Source organism: Patagioenas fasciata, chromosome 3 (assembly GCF_037038585.1).
Source record: "Patagioenas fasciata isolate bPatFas1 chromosome 3, bPatFas1.hap1, whole genome shotgun sequence".
Taxonomy (NCBI): domain Eukaryota; kingdom Metazoa; phylum Chordata; class Aves; order Columbiformes; family Columbidae; genus Patagioenas; species Patagioenas fasciata.
This window is the reverse complement of record NC_092522.1, coordinates 98,640,357-98,662,050: the sequence shown is the minus strand read 5'-3', so window position 1 is coordinate 98,662,050 and position 21,694 is coordinate 98,640,357. Positions and strand designations below refer to the sequence as shown.

Genomic DNA, 21,694 nt, shown 5'->3' with positions numbered 1-21,694 from the left:
CAGCATAATGACTATGTGCTGAATATAATCTGAATGTGTTTTGTGTGGCAGAGACTGCACTCTTTTGGATACATTCTGTGCCTAATTCAGTGTCCAAATATATTCAAAAATACGGCCCCATACCTCATGTGAGTCTGTAAAAATCTTTTGAGTTCAAGAAGCAATGGCAGCATTCACCAGTCGAAGTACTAACCTCATGGCTCCATCCCAACTGAACAAAACTTCCGCCTAAAACAGGACGTACAAACACCTCTGTTGCCTTGGTTTATAAATAACAACTGCTTGGCAAATCCTGCTGAAATAATTACCTCTGTTGGTGGCCCAACTGAAATTTAACTCTGTAGCTACTAGAACAAAAACCCAAATTGTGACATTCATTTTCTGAGAACATTACCTCCAAACCAAAAATCTGGAAATTTGGACTTAAAAAATAACATGAAAATGCTCCTTTAATACATCCTTTGTACTAGTATACTTCACTTAATCAGGACGTAGATAATTAGGAAATCTGGTTGACTGGGACTTTTCCTAGGGAGCTGAATTAAACAAAATGAGTTTTGACTGGCAAGGGACAATGGTTAATTGGGATGATAATTCCACTTAATTGGTATGCCTGCAGGCAGTTAAGTGGCCTATGAGGCTCAGAGGCTAATAACAGCCTTTCTTCCCTCAACAGCCCCATGCCTGTCCAAAATCAGTAAACCAAAATGATTTTTAATGCCCCCATGTACACATTAAGCATTGCTCAAAAGTTCACACTCTTCAGGAGGTCATCATTGGAAGACTTTTAAGGAACTTGGTAGTACTAAATTTTTCCAAATATGTTTAATCTCAGAGTAAGTAAATAAAAGACCAAGATTTTTCCCTAGTGGTGGGAGATTTAACTGCCAAAGTTTATCTCAGCCACCAGATTCCAATGTTTGATTTTTTTTTTTCTTTTTTTAAAGAAGAAAATCTAGTACTTCTAGTGCAAATTGCATTTGACGTTTACAGTGATCTGGTCTTGAGATAGTAAATTGTTATTCTCTCTAGCAGAAGAAACATAAGACTTGGTTTCCTTTGCTCCCCATGGAGTTTTGCTGAATGAAATCCAGCCTTGCCAACTTCCACCAGAAACTTCACCATAAAAGCCCCAAGGGAGCTCTCCCACATCCCTGACCCCAGAGTCTCCTGTTTGTTCCCCTTCCCCAAAAGAGTGGCTGCTTCACCTCGGATCCCTCCAAGGCCACCAGCCCAGCTCCATCTGCACTGCAAGCCTGGCTCAAGTGCCTTATAAAACAGCAAGACAGATTTACTCCCGCTACATGAAGTTGTTTGGGAAAGTTAAAATGCACAAACTAGAATGTCTACCTCAAAAAGTTCTGCCTTTCCTTGATGAAGATACTATTTTAAGGCTCCTCTTGACCAAGAAACCAGTTTTCACATAGTCTGTAGACATCTTTAAAGCCTGTGCTCCTCCCAGTTTTCTGAATTTTTTTTATTTCAAACTTTCTGACACATAGATGACATAGGTGCATTAGCATAATGTCTTTAAATATATAGGTGAAAAGCACATTTCTTTATTTTTCCCCTTATTACATCACAGCAGAATGATTCATTTAAAATTAAAAAAAAGGAGAAGATAAAGACTTAATGGTAAGTTAGGCAAGCTTTCATGTAAACTCCATCTTTTCCTCCAGCGTATGAACTAACAACAAGAAGTCAGACAGAAAAATGGTAAAGCAATCACCAAGTATCTGAAAATGAAAACACTGCAATTTGTATTTATCACACTAAAGAAAATAATGAAATTATTAAAAGTAAATGTTCAATATTTAATCAATGTTAGAATCTAGTTAAAAATACAATAGTTATCTCTTATTTGTTTCACTGATAACCTGCTGCTGATACACAATTTTAAAATATCAACAACCCTAAACATCCCTGCACATAAAGAGGAATACTGTTTCCATAATATTTATTTATTTGGGACATAATTTGGACAATTATGTATTGGCCAATCATCATCTGGAATATGTTTCCTACACTCCTTTGGTAAGTACAGTCCTACAATTTGAGCTAGTGTATTAGTATGCCATGGTCTTGTTCTGTCAGTTCCAGATCTAAGTCTTTTAGAAAAGGAACCATATAGACTCTTTACAGAGATATGGGAAAGTATGTGTGGGGAGGGGTTTATACTTTCTTTCCTATAAAGTACCCTATTTCTTTGCAAGGACCTTTTTGGGAAGGGAGGAAATAGGAGACAGTTCCCAGCCCCAGTCACATAAACTCCATGAAAACAAATGTCATTAGCAGCACTCTCAGAAACCTCCTGAGGATATAATCTCCAAATCATGCTTTTTAACTGGAAAAACGACTGCTCAGTTATTTACTAATTTATATTTATGGCCTGACAATCTGTAAATTTAACTAGCAATTTTACAAAAGGAGAATATACCTAAGAAAACCCTATTAAAGTAATGAGACAAAAAGAGTGCTCTTCATTAAAATGAATGCTTCATGGTAATATCAGCCTCCATCTTTTCTGGCTTAACTTTGAAGCAAATAAATTGCTTCTCTGATTTCAATTCAGCTAGTTACTCTCCACTAAAATTTCTCAGCCCTAAAATATCTAAAGCCTTGGAGGGGATCTTGTCTCCATCTGCAGATCTGTTCTTTGTAATGTTGACTGTTTCTCTGAGCATGAGTGCTCTTCAAAGCACAAAAAACAATATTGTAATAGCTCTCTTACTTCTGGGCTGTTTATCAGTGCTATGACATCTGTCCACGGACACAATGTAATCACTTTTATCCCTTATTCATACATATAAACCTGGAAATCCTTTCCTGCTATAGACAGCCCATGGTCAAAATCCAACACAAAATAAAGCAAGTCTTGTATTTCTTGTCTCACCCTGTTAACACTGTTACCCGAGGAATTTGCACTCAGTGTAACCCCATACTGACCAACTACAAGAAAAAAAAATCTTTGATATGATCCTAGGTCAAAAATCTAATTTAGTTATTATCCTTCTTGTCCAGCTTCAATTATTTCCCACAAACTACATGTATCACCAAGTAGCTTTAAACTGCATTACACTACTTGGAATTGCATACTTTTCTTACTATTTTCCCCAGGATCAACTAAAGAAGTCAGAATTGTGTTCCAAAAATGCAGTGAGACCCTAGTTTGAGAAGCCTTTCAAATCCTTTCTTTTTCTTCAAAAAAGCAAAAGACCCCCATGGAAGACGTAGATAAAAATAAACATATATGAAAACACAACAGTGAACTTCTGAAAAGACCCCTCACTCAAACCGCCCTTGAGGAGAGGGAGCCTCATCTCAAGCAGTTCCAGCAGACTGATAAAGAAAGCCACGCTAACTCTCATTCTCCAAAATCAGCTAAATGGCAGCATTACTAAGGGCTGTTTCTGCTGAAAAATACTCACTGTAATTTCCTTGATTATCTACCTAAGCATTCCTGAATCATGCTAGCTAAATTGTTGCAGACCCATTTTGAACCAGGAATCTCTAGCAAGTCTGTCCTGCTGTGTTCTCCTTTCCTTTCTTCTGGCAAGCAGGAGCACATCCTGCCATGCCTTTTATCCAGCTATTGAAGGGGAAGCTCATTCCAACACTCTCCTTTGACATTGAAAGCATTATTTCTCCACCTTTGCTTTAAATTTTCAATTCATAGTCTCCCCAGCCTGCAGCTGCCTAGAGGAGTCTTTCAAGCAATTCTGCAATGGTGAGTCATGGCAAGAGTTGCTTCTTTGCAGATGTCCTGAAAAGACCCAAGTAGAGGTCATTAGGCTTCTCTTGCCAACACCCACCTTCTACCTGGGGTGGAACTTCTGAGCTACTCCTCATTCCATTGTATGGCCTTTACCATTCAGAACTGCAAACACATGACTTAGTAAACAAATATTTCATGTCCAATAACCTTTGTCTGACGTTCCTGCTCCTTGAGTTCAACTTAGACCAAGTAATGATCAGAGAATGCTCTACCTTGTTCCCAAATATTGAACAAAGTTTTGCAAACAAATACCCTAGACAACTGACCACCCATTGGCTACTCCCTGTCCTTCACAACAAAGCCTCTGAAAATCTTGTAATCCTGTGACATCCCAGAAGCATGAAGATTTCATTAGCATTAGGGTTTTGAGATTCTTATTTACTCTTTCGGTGGCTAGAATTAAACAAATATATCTTAGCATAAGACAAATGTCATTATAAAACCATCAGCTTGCATAGTAAGACCTTTTGTTTTGGATCATCAAAGTCATAGATCTCCAAATCACAAAAGTGCATCACTGTGAGAAGAAAGCCACAGGCTCTGCTCCTCATTAAGAGGATTGTATACAGAGCTACTTAAGCATCATCAGAAAAAACTCAAGAATAGCCCTGGGAACAGGGGCTCTAAGCTAGGAATTCCGCCTGTAGCACCGTGCCCTTTGTGCCATGTTACAGCCTACTTTGGACAGGACAGAAGGGGAACAGCTTAAATTTCAGTCTTTCCTGCAGGATGGTGGCTATAGTTGGGCACTCAAACAGAATAGCTCTGAGAGCCCCCCATTCTGCCTTCCAACCTGCCGAATTTCCATCACTCTAGAAGAAATGATCTAGTCTTTCTCAATGGCTAAATCTGCCTAAATTCTTGCATGTTATTTTCTACCATCCTCATACAACTGCTCACATATCAGATCCACCATTATTGTTTCCGGGGGCAAATTTTGGCCATGAACTTGGTGATGATTTTTTAAATGATTTTTTCTGCCATTATCCTGCTGAGATAATTAGAGAGCTGATATTTAAGTGCATAACTGTATGTAGTTGATCTTATGTATGTATGCCCAGATTATCAATAGTATTCTGGAGTGGATAGTTGATGATGAGTTAACTGAAAAGAATTAATGCATTTGTAATGATCGAGTTGCAGCCTCTCCACACTTTTGTCCTGAAGCATAAATTAGTGGGAAGAGCCCAGTCCCGCTCGTGTGACCTTCTGTTTTGTAGTAGCCAATGCATTTGTGTGTGTGAGTGTGTGCAGCTCTGTGTATCGATGTGTGTCCACAAGGCTAACACCATTCTTCAGGAAATAAATATTTTCAGCAGAGCCTTACCCAAGTCTTCTGTTCAAAATATTAACCGCAAGACCAATAAATGTTAGGTTTTGGATGATTATGAGACAATTTGTTAATAAAAAAATAGGTACAAGCATTGTGCTGAATAAAATTCAGATTTATTTCCCAGCTGCCACAAACTATGAAGTATTTGTGTACATGACTAACTTTGGTACCTCTGAAACCCTTGTTACATGACGAAACTCCCATCATATTGCTGATAAAGCACTTGTGACTTCACTACAGAATTTTCTTTAGAGTAAAACTGATCTGATCCATTTAATATTGATGTCTATGGAAAGAAATTAGAAAATGCCATTTAGTGCCTTTTTCTCTGAATCATCTGATATTTTCTATTGTGCGTTTGATCTTTCCTGCCAGCTGTGCTTATTCCTGATTTTTCACCACCCCTGCTGTTCTAACCTTCCCCCCGTACCCCTGAACTCACTCAGTTTTGCGTTTGTGATGTATGTGGTTTTTATTTTTTTTTAAATTTTGTTTTATTTTTTATTTTTTTATTATTATTTATTTGTAAATTTTACAGTTAGAGCCAGTCATTTCTCAACCAACATGCAAGAAAAGGTGACGTCATGCTGGCCTTCTCACAACAGCTTGCAGGTATTATGACATTTTAAATAGCTTTTTGATAGCAATGAGCAAAAATTCAAATGGGAAATTGGACCCTAGCTGGTCTGTCAATCTCAATGAAATTAAAGCTATTAATATTCCATCAAAAGCATGAGCACGCTGTAATAATTGATCATAATTTCTCTTTGAAATAAAGGACATGCAATATTTAACGTATTAATGACAATGTGTAATTTTTATGTGTAGTTTACCAGTTGTTCCATATGCCCTCCTATGAAATGCTTACATCACACTTAAATGAAAAACATAAAAATAAACAATATAAACAAGTCTTGTTTTCTCATGGATTTTGGAATTCATTTTTCATAACTAAATTAATTACAAATATTCATGCTACAGCTGATTTAAAAGCTACTTTCCCTGAAAATTTGAACAAAATTTAAGGCATCTAAATTTTTCAACAATGCTGTAACCACAAGGTAGTATATTTCTACTGCTATTAATCTTTTTGAATTATTATTAATTTATTTTTTTTAATTCCCTTTGATTTTCCTTTCACTTTCTCAGTCCATTATTTTTATTTTCTCTATTCTTTTATGCTTTAAATGGGGTCCCATCTCCAGATGGGAGAGATGGGACAAACACCAGATTAGAGGATCTCAATGAGAAGCTCAGTGGTGGGATGTAGTACAGTATGTAGTGGTACTGAAAACAAAGTGCAGAAAAGATCTCCTTTTTAGGTGCTATCTGGTGGGAAAGGAGGAGACAGGAAGATGGTTCTTTACTTCAAGGACAATGTTCATAAGAGAAGATTCAGGCCCTCAAACAATAGAAGTTAGAGCTTTCTTCAGGCAAAGGACAGAGTATAGGTGTGCACATGTTACAGACCATCTCACCTGTGCAAGGAAACACAATGTTCCTTAAACCTCTGCTCTTACTACATAGGAAGAAAAAAAATGTATAATGGGACTTGACTTCATCTTGCAGATATCTGCTAGGTATCATAACCTGACACCGAAACAAAACTACAGGGTGTTTCAAAAAGATGGACCCAATTTGAAAGCACTACATCTCTGCAGTCGGGTCTACTGTTTTGAAACAGTCCATATAATGTTGCTGAAATGGGCGAGGTTGTAATTGCTTAAAGAAAGTTCAGTGTAGGTCAAGTCAGTAGTAAAACTATCCTGACAGTACAGGTTCAACTTGAAAATTACTTGATGCCCAGGTACAAACTGATCTTGCTATGTTTTTTGTAACTTTTGTATCAGAAATACATTCAACATTTTAAAAGGGTCAGCTTTTTCAAACTTGGGTTGTTCTTGGCATACCTATCTGGGAATGTGAGTCTGCAGCCAGATGTTATTGAAAGCTGGGTGCTGTGGAACAGCATCCTGCAGGCTGCTCACATATCTCAAATGCCACAGATATTAAAAAGGCAGCACTGGGCAATAAGCTATTTTGCTAAAATGGCTATTTCAGAACCAAAACAAAGTAAAAATCATAGTAAGAATGATGGACAAGTATTTTTTCAGTGCAGGTGACTGATAATTGAAGCAAAATATATCAGTGAAATGAGAGTGATCAGTACGATTCAGGCCATTTGAAAACAGATGATTACTCCCTTCAATTTTCCTCCACCCTGCTCCGAAAAGTAGGTCTAACAGAGTTATGCTTCTAGACGAAGTTGTAAAGACTGTTTCAGAAAACACTGAGACATTTAACTCATGTTTTGGTTCTGTATTTGCAATGGAAATTGAGGTTTTATTTATCCCACCTGGCGTGGATAGAAAGTTTTACCTCTCTAATAGGACATGAGACTGTTTCCACTGTATGCAATCATTGCCAGATCAAGCACCTCAGATGAACTTTTTATCAGTTAATGCCTTGATTTAAAACTGAGATGGAATTAGCAGGGTTTACACTGAATAATTCGCAGACTGTTATTGTGATACAGTTATTTTTTAATTATTATTGAAAGAAATCAAAATGCAAAGCAGTGTCCTCAGAAATCACTTCTTGGCTCAATACGAGTAAATATTCTTACTATTTGGACAATTATATATATAAAGGCTGAACTACTGTCACAAATCTACATGGCTCTTCTGACTGCGGGTCAGGATTCAGGAGCTGACATGAGAGAGCAGTCAATAGAAAACAAACAAACAAACAAATCCTTATGAAATGAGGCTTAACAACAATATTCTGTTTACTGAAAAACTAGTTTGAGGAAACATCTGATTTGTTTGACACTCTCTCTCTCTCTCCGGAGACCCAAGGGGATAACCAATACCTGGAAAGAGGAGAAGGTGCTTTTAATATGGCAAAGGCACAGAACTACTGACCAAAAGCTGATTCGGGGCAAAAGAAGCACCAACCTTGAGAACAGACACAGTTTCCTACCAGGAAGGGTAATTAAAGCTTAGCAGGAAGATGATGAACTCCAGATTGTCTGAGCGCTTGAAGTGAGATTTGATATCTTTCTAAAACATGTACTTAGTACAGTTTTTAGGAGAAATTTTACTGCCCTGTGTGAGCTGGAGCTTCAAGGGAATAGTCATACTTCCAGGTTTCAAAATCGGTGTATCTATACATTCTCCCTGATTTTCTCTTTGCAGTTCTGGGGACACAGAGCTGCCCAGATTATTTCCATCATGCTCAAGCCATGCCTAAAGATGATGTGTGTAAGTGGTTTAGAAGAGTCAAGAAGCTCTTCTGATGCCAACATGATACTAGGCAGGTGCATTCTTTCGCTATCCTTATAACTGTTTTGCCTAGAAATAGTTGTGAGCCACAAGAAACCTGCCACCCTTAGAAACAGGACACCAGTCAGTTTCTGCCAGCAGAGAGAAACCTCTCAGGTACATCACATAATGCTTCACTCCTGTACACAGAAGGAAAACTGTCAGGTTTAGTACCAAAAACGGATTCTCCCTTCCTTAATAACTCTCAATCTCTGATCACAGTGGCTGGAAAGATTCATTTTTCCATAAATAAATGTCCTCAGTTGCTCATTCAGGTTGTTTTCCTCACCTGCTGTGGATGCCAGGCATATCGGAGCACTTGTAGTGCAGAGCAGCCAGAAGACCTAATAGCAGGATGTGTCACTAAATCTGGGGATTTTGGTGCAAGGGTCGCCGGACGAAATCACAGAATCACAGAATGGCTGGGGTTGGAAGTGACCTCTGGAAATCATCTAGTCCAATCCACCTGCTAAAGCAGGTTCACCCAGAGCAGATTGCACAGAAATGTGTCCAGGTGGGTTCTGAATGTCTTTGAAGAAAGAGACATTCCTGCCTCTCTGGGCAGCTTGTTCCAGTGTTCTGTCACCCTCAAAGTAAAGAAGTTTCTCCTCACGTTCAGATGGAACCTCCTGTGCTTCATCCTGTGCCTCTTGCCCCTCATCTTATCGTTGGACAACACTGAAAGGAGTCTGGTCCCATCCTCTTGACATCCACCCTTGAGATATTTATAACCATTAATGAGATCCCCTCTCAGCTTTCTCTTCTCCAGGCTGAACAGAACCAGCTCTCTCAGTCTCTCCTCATAAGAAAGGTGCTCTAGGCCCCTAATCATCTTCGTAGCCCTTGCTGGACTCCCTCCAGTAATTCCTTGTCCTTCTTAAACTGTGAAGCCCAGAACTGGATGCAGTACTGCAGATGCAGCCTCACCAGGGCAGAGTAGAGGGGAAGGATAACATACCTCGACCTGCTGGTCACACTCCTCCTAATATGCCCCATTGGCCTTCTTGACCACAAAGTCACATTGCTGGCTCATGGTCAACCTGTTGTTGACCAGAACTCCCAAGTCCTTCTCTGCAGAGCTACTTTCCAGCAGGTCTGCCCCTAACCTGTACTGGTGCCTGGGGTTATTCCTCCCCAGGTATAGGTCCCTACATTTGCCCTTGTTGACCTTCATTAGGTTCTTCTCTGCTCAGTTAAGGCCTCCAACCAGACTCTGCACCATTGATCGCAACCCTCTGAGCTCTGCCATCCAGCCAGTTCATGATCCATTTCACTGTCCATTTATCCAACGAACACTTCCTAAGCTTACCTATAATCATGTTGTGGGAGACAGTGTCAAACACCTTGCTGAAGTCAAACCAGACAACATCCACTGCTTTCCCCTCATCTACCCAGCTTATCTAACAGCCTAACATTATATAATGATAGACTACACTACATTATAGTACTATACTTTCTAATAAGTATAGCAATATATATAATTACACAGAACACAATACATACACTATAATAATACATAACAATATAGAAAAACTCAATGTAGATTCTCTGTTCCCACAGCATTAAATTAAATAAAATAACTTCTAGCTCAGAACTGATAACAGGGCTGAAGTACAAGTCAAGATTTAGTTGATATACTGTATAAAGAGCCTTCAACTATGGCCCCTATAATTTACATAAAATCAGGCTAGGATTTGGCAGAAAATGAAATACTTTCAGATTTTGCCTGTTTGCCATTTTAATAATAAGGACATGACTCAGATAGCTGTTTGGTCTGAAATGTGACACAGGCAAAATTATTTTTTAAGTGATATTGCAATACATGATTGCACTACAAAACAAAATGGTATTTTGCATTCCAGCAGAAAATATTATTTCTGACCACGTAAAACATTGAGCTCTAAGTGAAGGATGATTAATCAAATTAAAGCAGAGATCTCTTTAAACATACTGCAACATATTCAGGCTATTTGGGAGACAGATGGAGATGGCAAAACCACACTCTCGTTCAGGTATGCAATAACATATCTGGGACTCATACCATTTTATGACACTAATCACTGTACCACATTGAAGATGTTGTAGTAAAACAGACTGTCAGGATTCCCATTACACACACATTTTTCACAGCTTTATAAAATATCACCTCTGTTTTTAACTGCACCTGCTTTCAGTTTGGTAAGCAAGCTCCTGCCCTGGATGCAGCGTGTTTTACATACTGATGTAAATCTATTAAGTGCTTTTTAAAGCAAGATACACAGAGAAGTGTACAGCAGCCAAATCCCAAGGCACAATCTCTCTTTCTGATGTGTTTATAGGCAGAAAAGAAATCTCAGTCAAAATCAGAGCAAAATCTTTGTTTCATTTACCACTGGTTCCTTTCACTGATTTTCAACCAATCAGTTTAAGGACAATGACTGGGCAGCAATTACACCTGCCTACTGTGTAACTCTGTTACATATGTAATTGCCTTCTTTGACACTGAGAGGATTTTCTTAGCCCCTCTGAGATAATAGCTCTGGTTTCCTTAATCTGCTGTAACTACTGCTATTTTACACCTCTTGACTGCTTTTTGCTTCTGTTGTAACTGTTGTGCCATGCGTGTTTGGCACCTAAGGAAATCCTACAGGCTAGGGACTTGTAAATAAAAACATCTCAGAAATAGTGTCTTTAGAAGAAACCATTATTTATTCACTTCCTCGAAAGTAACAATGATGTAAAGCAAATAACAAAAAAAAATGAACAGCTATCACTCCAAAAGTGATCTAGTGATCTATTTTTTTTTTCTCTGCAAAGTTCTTCATGACTTTTTGAAGTCCTCACTGCTCAGAAAAAAATCACCCTTTGCCAGTCGTCCCACTGACAATTCCTTATGTACCTATGAGAGTCTTATTTTGTTTCAATCTAAGTCACCAGCAGTTCCCCTTTGTAGTCAATGGACTATGGGCAGCTCCAGAGAATGATTCCTCTGATGTTAAAACCCTGTTCTAGTATCACATTTCTTTACCTGGAGGCATGTCTCTCATCTTCATGTATCCCATGTAAAGTGCCTAAATCTAGCAGGGAGGCAGGATGTAAGATGCATCCTATGCCCCTCTGCAAGTCTCACGCAAAGGAAACTGCTGTGTTGAGAGAGAAACCTGCTAAAATGAAATAACCTAATATCAAGATGCAGATCTTACTCTTCAAAATTTGATTCACCAACCAGGTTTGACAGAGAAAGAAGTTTCTCATACCAACTCCTTAAGAAAATTGCTACAGACACACCTATTTAGGGAAACTTTCTCATTAAGACGTTCCGAGCCCTGTCACATCACAGAAATGATAGATTTTTACAGGAATATCAGTTGTCACTAACACAATTTTATCAAATTTTTGCATTGAACATGAAATTAAATTTGTTGAAAAAAAAATTTTTGTCAAGCCATAAAAACATTAAAGCAGTGGTTATATTCTGTGCTCATTTTTAAAAAAAATAAGTTGCAATCTTTCCTAACTCTTGAGTGAAGGGCTGGTGTCAGGCTGGCCACCACACCATCACCACATAGTCATGCTTCTACCACAAGATTTTCTTTCACTGGCCACATTTCTATTCCACCACTGGTCATTCCAACACAATTAACTTTCGACTCACTGGTCAAGTCCATCTGTATCTGACGGATGTCCCGTAGTCCTAAACCAGTCAGTCCTTCCCAGTTTCATGTTCATCCAGAAGAGTGAGGAAGACACTGTCAGTGCCCTCACATGTCAATCAAAATAACCCAAAAATGAATGAGGTTGTCAATAGCTGGAATATGTAAAAGTTTCAGACAGAGGACACACCTCCTACTTGATCCCCCAAAATCCAAACATGAGATACAAAGTCATTCTGAATCAGCCTTCATTAGCTCTGCTGCTCACAGAACTCTCTCAGGACAGCACACTGTGGTCCCTTCTCCGGATTTCTGGCTTTTTTCTAAGCAGGTTTTCTTAAAATTTACACGATTGTACTACTAACTGCAAAATACCACACCATTTTGGTAAGATACAACTAAATTATACCATATTTTTTACAGCTACACAAGTGATATTTATGAAAACATTTTACTGGATCATTAATGTTATTGATAAAGTTACCATCTCCAGGGATTGAAGTGTATATATTTTTTAGGATTCCTTTTATTTATAATGTTCCTTGAGCTCATTTGTATTATCATTGCATTGCCGGGCACGTATTTCCTTAACAACTATTCAATTAAATATGAATTTTTTATTTCATAAATTTAATTGCTATCAATCTGTTTTCTGCATCTCTTCCCAATTTTTATACAGTGATTGTTTATAAGTTCTTGCGATCATTTTATCACTGAGGCTGAACCAGAAATACATTATACTGAAGATACAATTTTTTTCTGTAGAAAGTTGTTTTCACAGTCAACCAACAATCTCTTCAACTCGATCTTTGAACTTATTTTTTTCTTTGAAAAAGCTCTCATGCCTATGAAGATTTGTCATATTATTCCTTGCCGTTAGGACACTTGAAACTTTTTAAAACATCAGGAATATGTACAAATATATATCCTTTACTTACTGAAATCATCTCATATTTGCTCATACTCAATGTTTTCAGGCTGTTGTCACTGGTCTTGTAGAAGTCCATTCTGTGGACAAATGTACCTTTATCCTTCATACAAAAAATTTCTGATCAGGTTTATGCCATATGGCATGGCATAGTGCAAATGAGACATACATTTTTAAAGGTCTCCATGGATGGAGATGAAAACTCTCACCAGCCATATCAAAAGTTGTCAAAAGTTAAGAGAGAGCACCTCGTTGATTAATAATTCTCTCTTTGGTTATAGGAGAAAGAATACTAAGAATAGCTGGGCTCTTTTATTGCAAAGAATTGCTGAAAGATTTCATTATACTCTGTTACTAGAAATAAACTGGAAGAAAAAAATTGAGTGTTGATAAATGCAAAATAATGCACATGAAAATAATTAATCTTACATATTGATAAACATGAAAATAATGAAAGTAAATAGCTCTGAATTAGTTATTATAATTCAAGAAAGATGCCCTGGACTTTTTACAAATGGCATTCTGAAAACATCAAATCCGTGCAAATGGAAGAACGGTAGGCAGTACTAGGAAGAACCCTGACATTAACCCAGAAAATATCACAAGAACCATTTCAGAAGTGTGCCCTCCTGGCCATCCCATCCCAACAGAAACAAACAAAAAGAAAGGGGTAAGCAAAGGAAGACACAGCAAGATGTGGAAACGATTTTCAGATGTCACAAGGTTAATCAGAGGTACCTCAGTTTCTCTACATGAAAAGATTAGTGGCATAGAAAAGAAACAAATCCAGAGCAATGTGAGTGATGAAAGGTGCAAGATCATCCACTGCTTTTAACCAAGCATGAACATGAGGGCACTCATGCAGTATCAAGCAGCTGCTTTAAAACAAAGAGAACAAGGGCTTTTGTTTTCTTGTTGTTGTCTTTACACATGGTGCATAATGAAACTGTCGAACTTGTTGCCACCTGATGTTTTCCTGACGCAAAAAACTTAACTAAGGTTCAAGAAAGCATTTACCAAGCTCAAGAGAACACAAATCTACCACAGGTTATAAGGCAAGACAGTCTGGATACAGCCTTGAAAATATTCAAATTTTGACTGCTGGTAACTGAAAGAACACAACAGAAGAATGATTACTCTGTACTAGTTCTTTTGTTCTTTCCTAAGTGAGAAAAACTTGGTGTCCTCAGAATTTGCTACACTGACCTTTGCTACACCAACAAAAAATAAAGTTTGAAAATGCCACCAAAAATTTCTCTCTCTCCCCTCTTTTAAAAACAAAGACAACAAAATCCCCAACCAAAACCAAAACCCCAACACGCTGCCTGGGTATTATTTGCAGTATGCTTTTCAATTTGAATCAAAGCAGGATTTTTGATTTTTTTTTTCATTTGAGTGTACCTCCACAAATGAATTAAACCTCAAAATCTTATTGATGTTTTACTGAAATAAGTAAAACAGAGATAAAGTAACCTGGTTAAGCCACAAAACAATTCCTTGAAAGAACCAAAATAAATAACTCTTAGCTCCAGTCTTATGTGTATAAACCAAATATTGTCCTTTTCTTTCCTCATATCAATGTCTGAAAAAAATGAGACAAGTATACATGATGGGGAAACACATAACATCTTGCACATCTATTTCCTTTTTCATTATTATGAAGTAATTTTTTGCATGAAAAACAATTATTTTAGACACATTTTTCATGCCTATTCTTACATAGAATCACATGGAATTTTATTTTCAGACCATGAAGTTGCGGCCTCTTCACTGGGTCAAATACCCAATCTTTATTGATGATACTGGTCAAATTCATAATCACACACACAGCTCTTAATTAAATGCCAGATATGTAGGAGGATCTGGTGGCCCCTGTGAGGTGAAGGGGTTTGTACAGTCTAATGTTCAATAACCAGAGCCAACTTCTTGCTCCATATTACAAATCTACTGTTAATAAACTGGAAGCAATACTGTAGGATTCAAATTTCTCTGAGTGAATTTAATCACCTGCATGCAAATCCGTGCTTCTTATCTGCCACTGGTGAAAAACCTACACCTCGGCAAGAGGAAGCAGCAAGACAAGCTTATAAAATTGCTGATGCATATAGGCTGACCAAGCAAGCTGTAAATACCTCTCTACAGCCATCTCTCAATAGTATGCTCAAATTAATCATCAGTGTAAAATTCCTGATCAGGTTAATGTCCCTGGTTAATCTGAAAAGCAAAACAAAGGGCTGACTCTGGCTATAAGCCTGTGCCTTTTTTATCAATTCCTTTGTGTGTCAGACACAGATCACCAAGGGATTGCTTTCACAAACTAAATATGTCTCTGGCATATCTAAAAAAGGTCTTAATTGACTCAAAAGAAGGAGTATCAACACAAGGCTGTGAAGTAGCTACACCACCTTGAAGCAGCTGGGAGCTAAGCCGAGGAAAAAGATACTCTTTGGTCTGGGATGGCAACAGGAGACACCCATCATCACACAAATCTGAAGACATTTGAGGAATTACGTTGCCCATTTTATAGCCTCACAGCAGAAAGAACCAGTAGTCTATATTGTATATTAATAAGTAAATAAAAATTCTGTCAGTTAAGAAATCCAACATTTTAAGTTAAAAAGGCCATTTTAATGTACATCTCTGCCCCCAAACCTTCACTTTGAGGGACAGCTTTAGGGTTATTTTCATTAATCTTAAAACAAGTGATTTAAACTATGCAAGTGCTGCTGCTTGATTGGCCAAAACTCTGGTTAAAAACCTCTCCACGGTCTGTAAAAAGTCAAGAACCACGGTCCACAAGTGAGGATAACTCTTTTGAGTGCACTTGTGGTTGAACAGATTTTTAATAATTTGATTTGATAAATAACATTGAGGAAAAAAAGCTGTGAAGAGGTAAAGTGCTATGACATTTTAGGCCTTGACAGAATCTGTGATTTTTTTTTCCTTGATTATCAAAATTGAACATGATATTGTCCAAGACGTTGCACACTGGGAAAAACAGAACCCAGCACAAGCTGCTCAAATAATTTTCTAATAAAAGTTTTAAAATAACTGTAGTTTTAAAAAACTGAGTAATTATTTATTACTGCAAGTACCTTTGCAGAATGTGCAAGTATAAATTATTTACTTTGACAGGTATAAAAGATATCTATTCTTAATAATGGAGCTGTGCCTCTGCTCACTGTCATAGTTAAGGAAATATTTCACCTGTTGAGATATCACAGAATCACAGAATGTTAGGGATTGGAAGGGATGTCATGGAAAGAGACTGAAAAAAACCCCAATAACATAGCTTATTTAGAAACAAAAGTAAGATTACAAAACCATGAAGCGTGAAATCATATGTACATAGAGATTTCATCTTATACCGTAGCACAGAAGAAATTCAGATGACTAATAAAAAATGTGCAAAATAAATGTCATACACCTACATATACTTTTTATAAGTCAAAACGTTCTTTTGACAAAAGAATTGTTACTATGTGCTGTATATACTACAATGTAGCCAGCACAACATTGCATAACAGATCATTAGTAACTTTGGTCTATAGTATATGTGACTTACTACACATACAGCAAACATATGTCTGAGGTACAACAATTTATTTTGAAATATTGGCTAGAGGGAAGACCTTACAGAATCACAGTATTGTTTTGGTTGGAAAAGACTTTTAAGATCATTGAGTCCAACAGTTAACCTAACACAGCCAAGTCCACTTCCAGACCATGTCCCTAAGCACCCCGTCTACACGTCTTTTAAATAAATCCAGGGATGGTGACACAACCATTTCCCTGGGCAGCATGTTGCAATGCCTGGCAATACTTTCAGTGAAGAAAAAGGTTTAAACTCTAAGATTATTTAATTGTTCCCACTGAAACAAGCTGCTATCAAAGTTTGTTTACAATTCCTCCCAAATCTCGTTTTTTTTCATTCCAACTTCTGTTATGAGCAAATTCCAGTATGAAATTATTAACTTCACTTTTCACTGAAAAGCTCTTTTTCCTCAATAATTTTCCATCTTTTGTTAAGAAGACTGAAGAGCTGATGCTGGAAGGTGGATCAGTGAGAACGCTTATTCTTCTTAAATTATTAGCAGGCAGATTATTTCATCAACAGTATAAAGCAAGGTGAGATAAAAGGATTGAAGTTAGCTATTAAGTAAGAGATTTAGGCATCCTCAGGGAAGACTGGGAGACATTGTAGCTTTAAATCACAGCAACAACATAAAAACCTTCATTCACCTGCTGCCTCATCGCACTAATTCCTAATAAAGGAATTTGATTGGATTGGATCTGATCTGATTAACACCTTGAGAAAATACTGAGGTATACAGTCAGATCATCGCACGCAAACACCCATCAACTAGACTGCATTAAATGACCATGTGTTTATCCCCAGCCTTTAAGTGTTGCCAGTATGCCTCAATTTAAAGCAGATACGAGTGGCTGGGGAAATGTATGCAAATAATTTCAAGAGTAGCTCTCAATGTGGTAATTGGTTCCATTTCTGATCATCTGACCACACAGTTGTAAACAATCTTTTTAAAGTGGTTGTGTCACCGCAGCTGCAACCTGCCCTCTACATAATGGCTCTCTATTACGGAGCACTCACACATAAAATGAATTATCACTATCTGCTTCCCTCCTCATCCCAAGGGACGCTAGCCATGTCAAATAAAAATCCTCTGCTTACAGGGACAAAAATGGTTATCAGAAAAAGATTTTGCATGTGTTAGGAAGCACAGAACTCCTAAAGACAGTATAAACCCTTAATGTATGGAAATGATTGTGTGTCCAGAAAATATATTTATACATTTTGAGGCAAATCAGAATGATATAGTTGTATCTGAAAAGAATGATGTAGCATTTCATTGCTCATTAATGGTGAAGAAAGTTTCACAGCATTCACTAGCTATGAACCTTTTAAAGTCAGTAGAGATAGAAAACCTTCTGAGTTATCTACCTCCCCAACACTGGCCACTTTAAACAGCTCCCCTTCCAGGTCACTGACCCAGCATCCCATTCAGAGGCAGTGCCAGACCCAGACCCAGACCCAGGTCCCTGGGTGTTCGGGGTCACAGACACTTGGCACTCAGATACCTATGGATTTCATTGATCCTGTGTTGGCCACAGAGGCCGATCTGCAAAACAGGTGTCCTCATCCTAAGCATCCCTGCTGTTTGTACATAAGTAATGTTGGATAACTTATAGTATATTAACATCAGCTCCAAATTTGATTTTTATCCTAAATCTAGACTTGTGGGAGGACGTTCTGTTTTTTATCTTTACTAGACTGAAAAAAAAAAAAAGTGGAGCAGGCAGTTGTGTTTCACAGCTCTGAGGTATTAATCATATTTACTTAACCATGGGTCTTTTGACCCATCATACTTCTATTATATTTGAATGTTCATAATGAGAGTAAACATCAAAAGAAAATGGAGCACAAACTCTAGTTAGTAATTTCATATAAGACCGCACAAAAGAACTAGCAAAGTGAGCTGCAAAAGTACGTCTTATCCCCCTGGTTAGCAATGCCCTGACGGCAGCTCCCATGCAGACCTCAAACCATTTCCCAAATGGAAGCACCAGACAGTAAATGAAGCATTCTGGTCAGCTGGCAAACTGCTGAGGGTTCAGTCACTCACTGAAAGGCCTGTTGGAGGGATCCCAACACAACACCTGAGGTCGAGCCGCCTGTGGACTTGAAACGTGTGAACACCTGGAACAGCCGCGTAAAGAACAGGAGTTGGATTCTACCTCCAATGGGGGAGGTCGAATCTTCACTAGTAATAATTTTGGCACTATTCTTGGGCAAGGTCAAAGGTGAAAATTAAGTAACTACATTTAAATCGAAAGTATTTGTTAATTAAAATTTTGCTTCGGTTAATAAATGTTCAGGTTTTTTTTCCTCAGTCCTATTCTACATTTTTCTCATTGTCTGTTATTACATTTTCTACGCATTTATTTTAAAATTAAGTCTCATTACAACTTATGCATAAAATATTAAAACATCCTTCCATCTTACTGAAACAAACAATCAGTATGATTTCTGAGGGCAATATTTCAGTTAAACTTCACAAAATTCATAAGCAATGTGAAAACTCATTTGAATAGTTTATTACATTCTTGATTTGGTATAAATAAAACTGTTAGGTTCTACTGCTTTCATGCCTGTCATACAACTCCAGTATTCACTGCTGCAATAAATTAGGTCTTATAAACAACAAAACATCATAAAACAAACTCAAGAGATGCTGTAAATACGGAACAAAAAGGAAATTATCTAGTGTAAGCTTTTTGAGTGTAAAACCCTTGACACATGTCATAACCAGCCAGTTAATAATTGCTTTGTAAATTGTTGTAAATCTGAAACGAAGCACAGGAATAAAACTAACAAACAAGTCATAAAGTACATTTGCTACTTGTTTGGAGTGATTATTGCTGCTGCCAACAAAGTTCAAAGTCTTGTAACAAAGAACATGTTTTTATATTAATATTCCATCCAGTGTAGCTATTACACTTGTGCTGGAAAATACATATAATCCTTATAAATAAATAATGTGTCACACAAAATATATAGTTGTGCAGATGTTCAATATTTACAACAGTATCATGCCACAAATTTTAAGGCTGCTCTCTTCACACAGTGCACTCTCTCCCTTATTCACCCAGAACAGATTTTCTCAAGCTGGACAGAACATGTAGAGGGCACAGGAGAGGGGTTCACAGAGTGGACAGGACACACAAAGCCAACTTTGAACAGGAACCTTTTATAGAAACATGTCCAAGTTTGGCCAAGTCATGAACAACTGTAAACAGGGTTATCCAAAGGACAAGATACTGGCAACCTTTGTAGTTGGCCCTGTTACCATTTTTAGCTATAGCACTCCTGATTTTTCGGGAACCTAGAACTTAATTATAATTTTTCATTCAGTGTTACAGCTTGGCAGATCCTCACCATTAACTTGCAGCCAAAATGACATTCCACGTTATGCTGCCAGCATTATGACACTGACCTAATTTGTTCCCCATATTGTATATTCAGCACGGAGTCAGAAATCATAGAAAAAAATGCCTTCTTGTCTCACAGTTCTTTCCCAGCCTTTAAAATAGTATTTTGTTATCTGTGTTCCCAAATTGGAAGTATAATAGGTGATGAAAAGGGAGAATCAGAAAGATACTGTCAACTTGTTTAAAAAGTAGCTTCTTTAAGGGCACTCATTTGGTGCCAATGAGCTTTGTTACTGAAAACAAATATCCACCTGTTTATTTTTAATAATTTAAAGTTACACACTTTGTATTCTTAAAAAGAAGTCTAGTTGTTCCAAAAAATTTGAGCATTTTAAATATTGCACTTAAATATTGTACATGTAATGTATTTTCCTTCCTTCCAAGAAGACCCAAACAAATAAAATGTTTAAGTTCTGCTATGCAAATATACATGTGCCTCATCTGAACATCTCTTATCTTGGCTTTGTATTACTTGTAACAATTAACAAGCTCCCATAATATTTTTTTTAAGGAAGGCAAGTCCTGAACATTTTTAGAGTTTTAAATCATCTCAAGGTAGACCTTAGATGGTAATTAATGTAATTCTACTACTACACAAAACAACCTTTACTTTGTATTTAGTATGCATATGCTTAAATTCTAGGTAAAATTTTAAGTATGGAAATATCATGGAATATAGTATAAAGATGAAGAAAATCAATTTCCAAGAGTTTGATGGAAAATCAATAGACAAAAAGGTAAATATGATCAGAAAGTGATACATTTAATGTAAATCAAACTGCAAATGTTCCCAGCTTTAGCATGTTTCTGTGCTCTCCTAGCTGACTGACGATTGTTAAATTATGGTGTGAGTCATGACTGGCTGGCTGAGCAGAAATGTCTGAGGAATGTTTTGCTCATGCTCTTTGTTCCACAAGAAATTCATTAAACTCATTAGCAAGACATCTAGATAAATCCCTACTTACGTAGAAAATCGTTTTTATAGAATAAATATTCAAAAATCTTGAAAGTGTACTCACATACTAATGATGAATTTCTGAAACCAGAAAAAAAAAAAAAAGTAATCCACCTTTCTCTTCAAAAAACAAGAAAGGAAAGCAAAAAACAATGACAAATGGAAAATCTAGAAATGAAATCTGGAAAGTACGTCAGGGGATCAGCTGTGACAATTAATGGCCTATTTGGAATCTTCCCAAGATGAAAGAATGAAATATGAATGTTCAGCAGAACTTTTTTTTTGTCGTTTCCTTGAGCTAAAGGTGCTTAAAGAAGGCACAAATTCAGTGCAGCAAAATCATAACCAGTCACAGAAGAATGCTGTAAGTTACTTACAGGAACAAGGAATTTTTTTATTTCTTCCAAGGCATGACTCATCCGAGAATACGCCTCCCCAGGTGGAGCAAACACTTCAATTAATACATGAAGCTCATCACTCAAGTGCGCGTATTTGGCTTCTCCACTTTTCCTTAGTTCCTCCTCCTGTGAAAAAAGGGTGGGGTTCTTTTTAGAACTTGGAATCTACTAATTTTGCATTTATTTAGCATTTACAGAGAACATGACAAAAAGACATAATATAAGCAGACTTCTAAACCCTTTGAGAAATAAAAGTCTAGTACAAGCCACTTAAAGATTTAAAAATCAATTTTGAGTGTCTGAATGATAAAACCAGCATAATTATCATCTACAACAGAT

The 21,694-nt window shown here is 37.3% G+C and overlaps 1 protein-coding gene across 7 annotated transcripts in view; it reads right to left on the bottom strand.

The window, feature by feature from the left end:
- Positions 1-21,694, bottom strand: part of KHDRBS2 (KH RNA binding domain containing, signal transduction associated 2) — a 372,066-nt gene that overhangs the window by 165,645 nt on the left and 184,727 nt on the right. For all 7 annotated transcript variants that reach the window (XR_010651118.2, XR_011738480.1, XR_011738481.1 and 4 more), the window contains exon 4: positions 21,335-21,481. Coding sequence is in view for 1 of the 7 variants with exons in the window: in XM_065834300.2 (XP_065690372.1) it covers positions 21,335-21,481 (147 nt within the window). In the remaining 6 variants the exon portion in view is untranslated. The remainder of the gene's footprint in view (positions 1-21,334; positions 21,482-21,694) is intronic.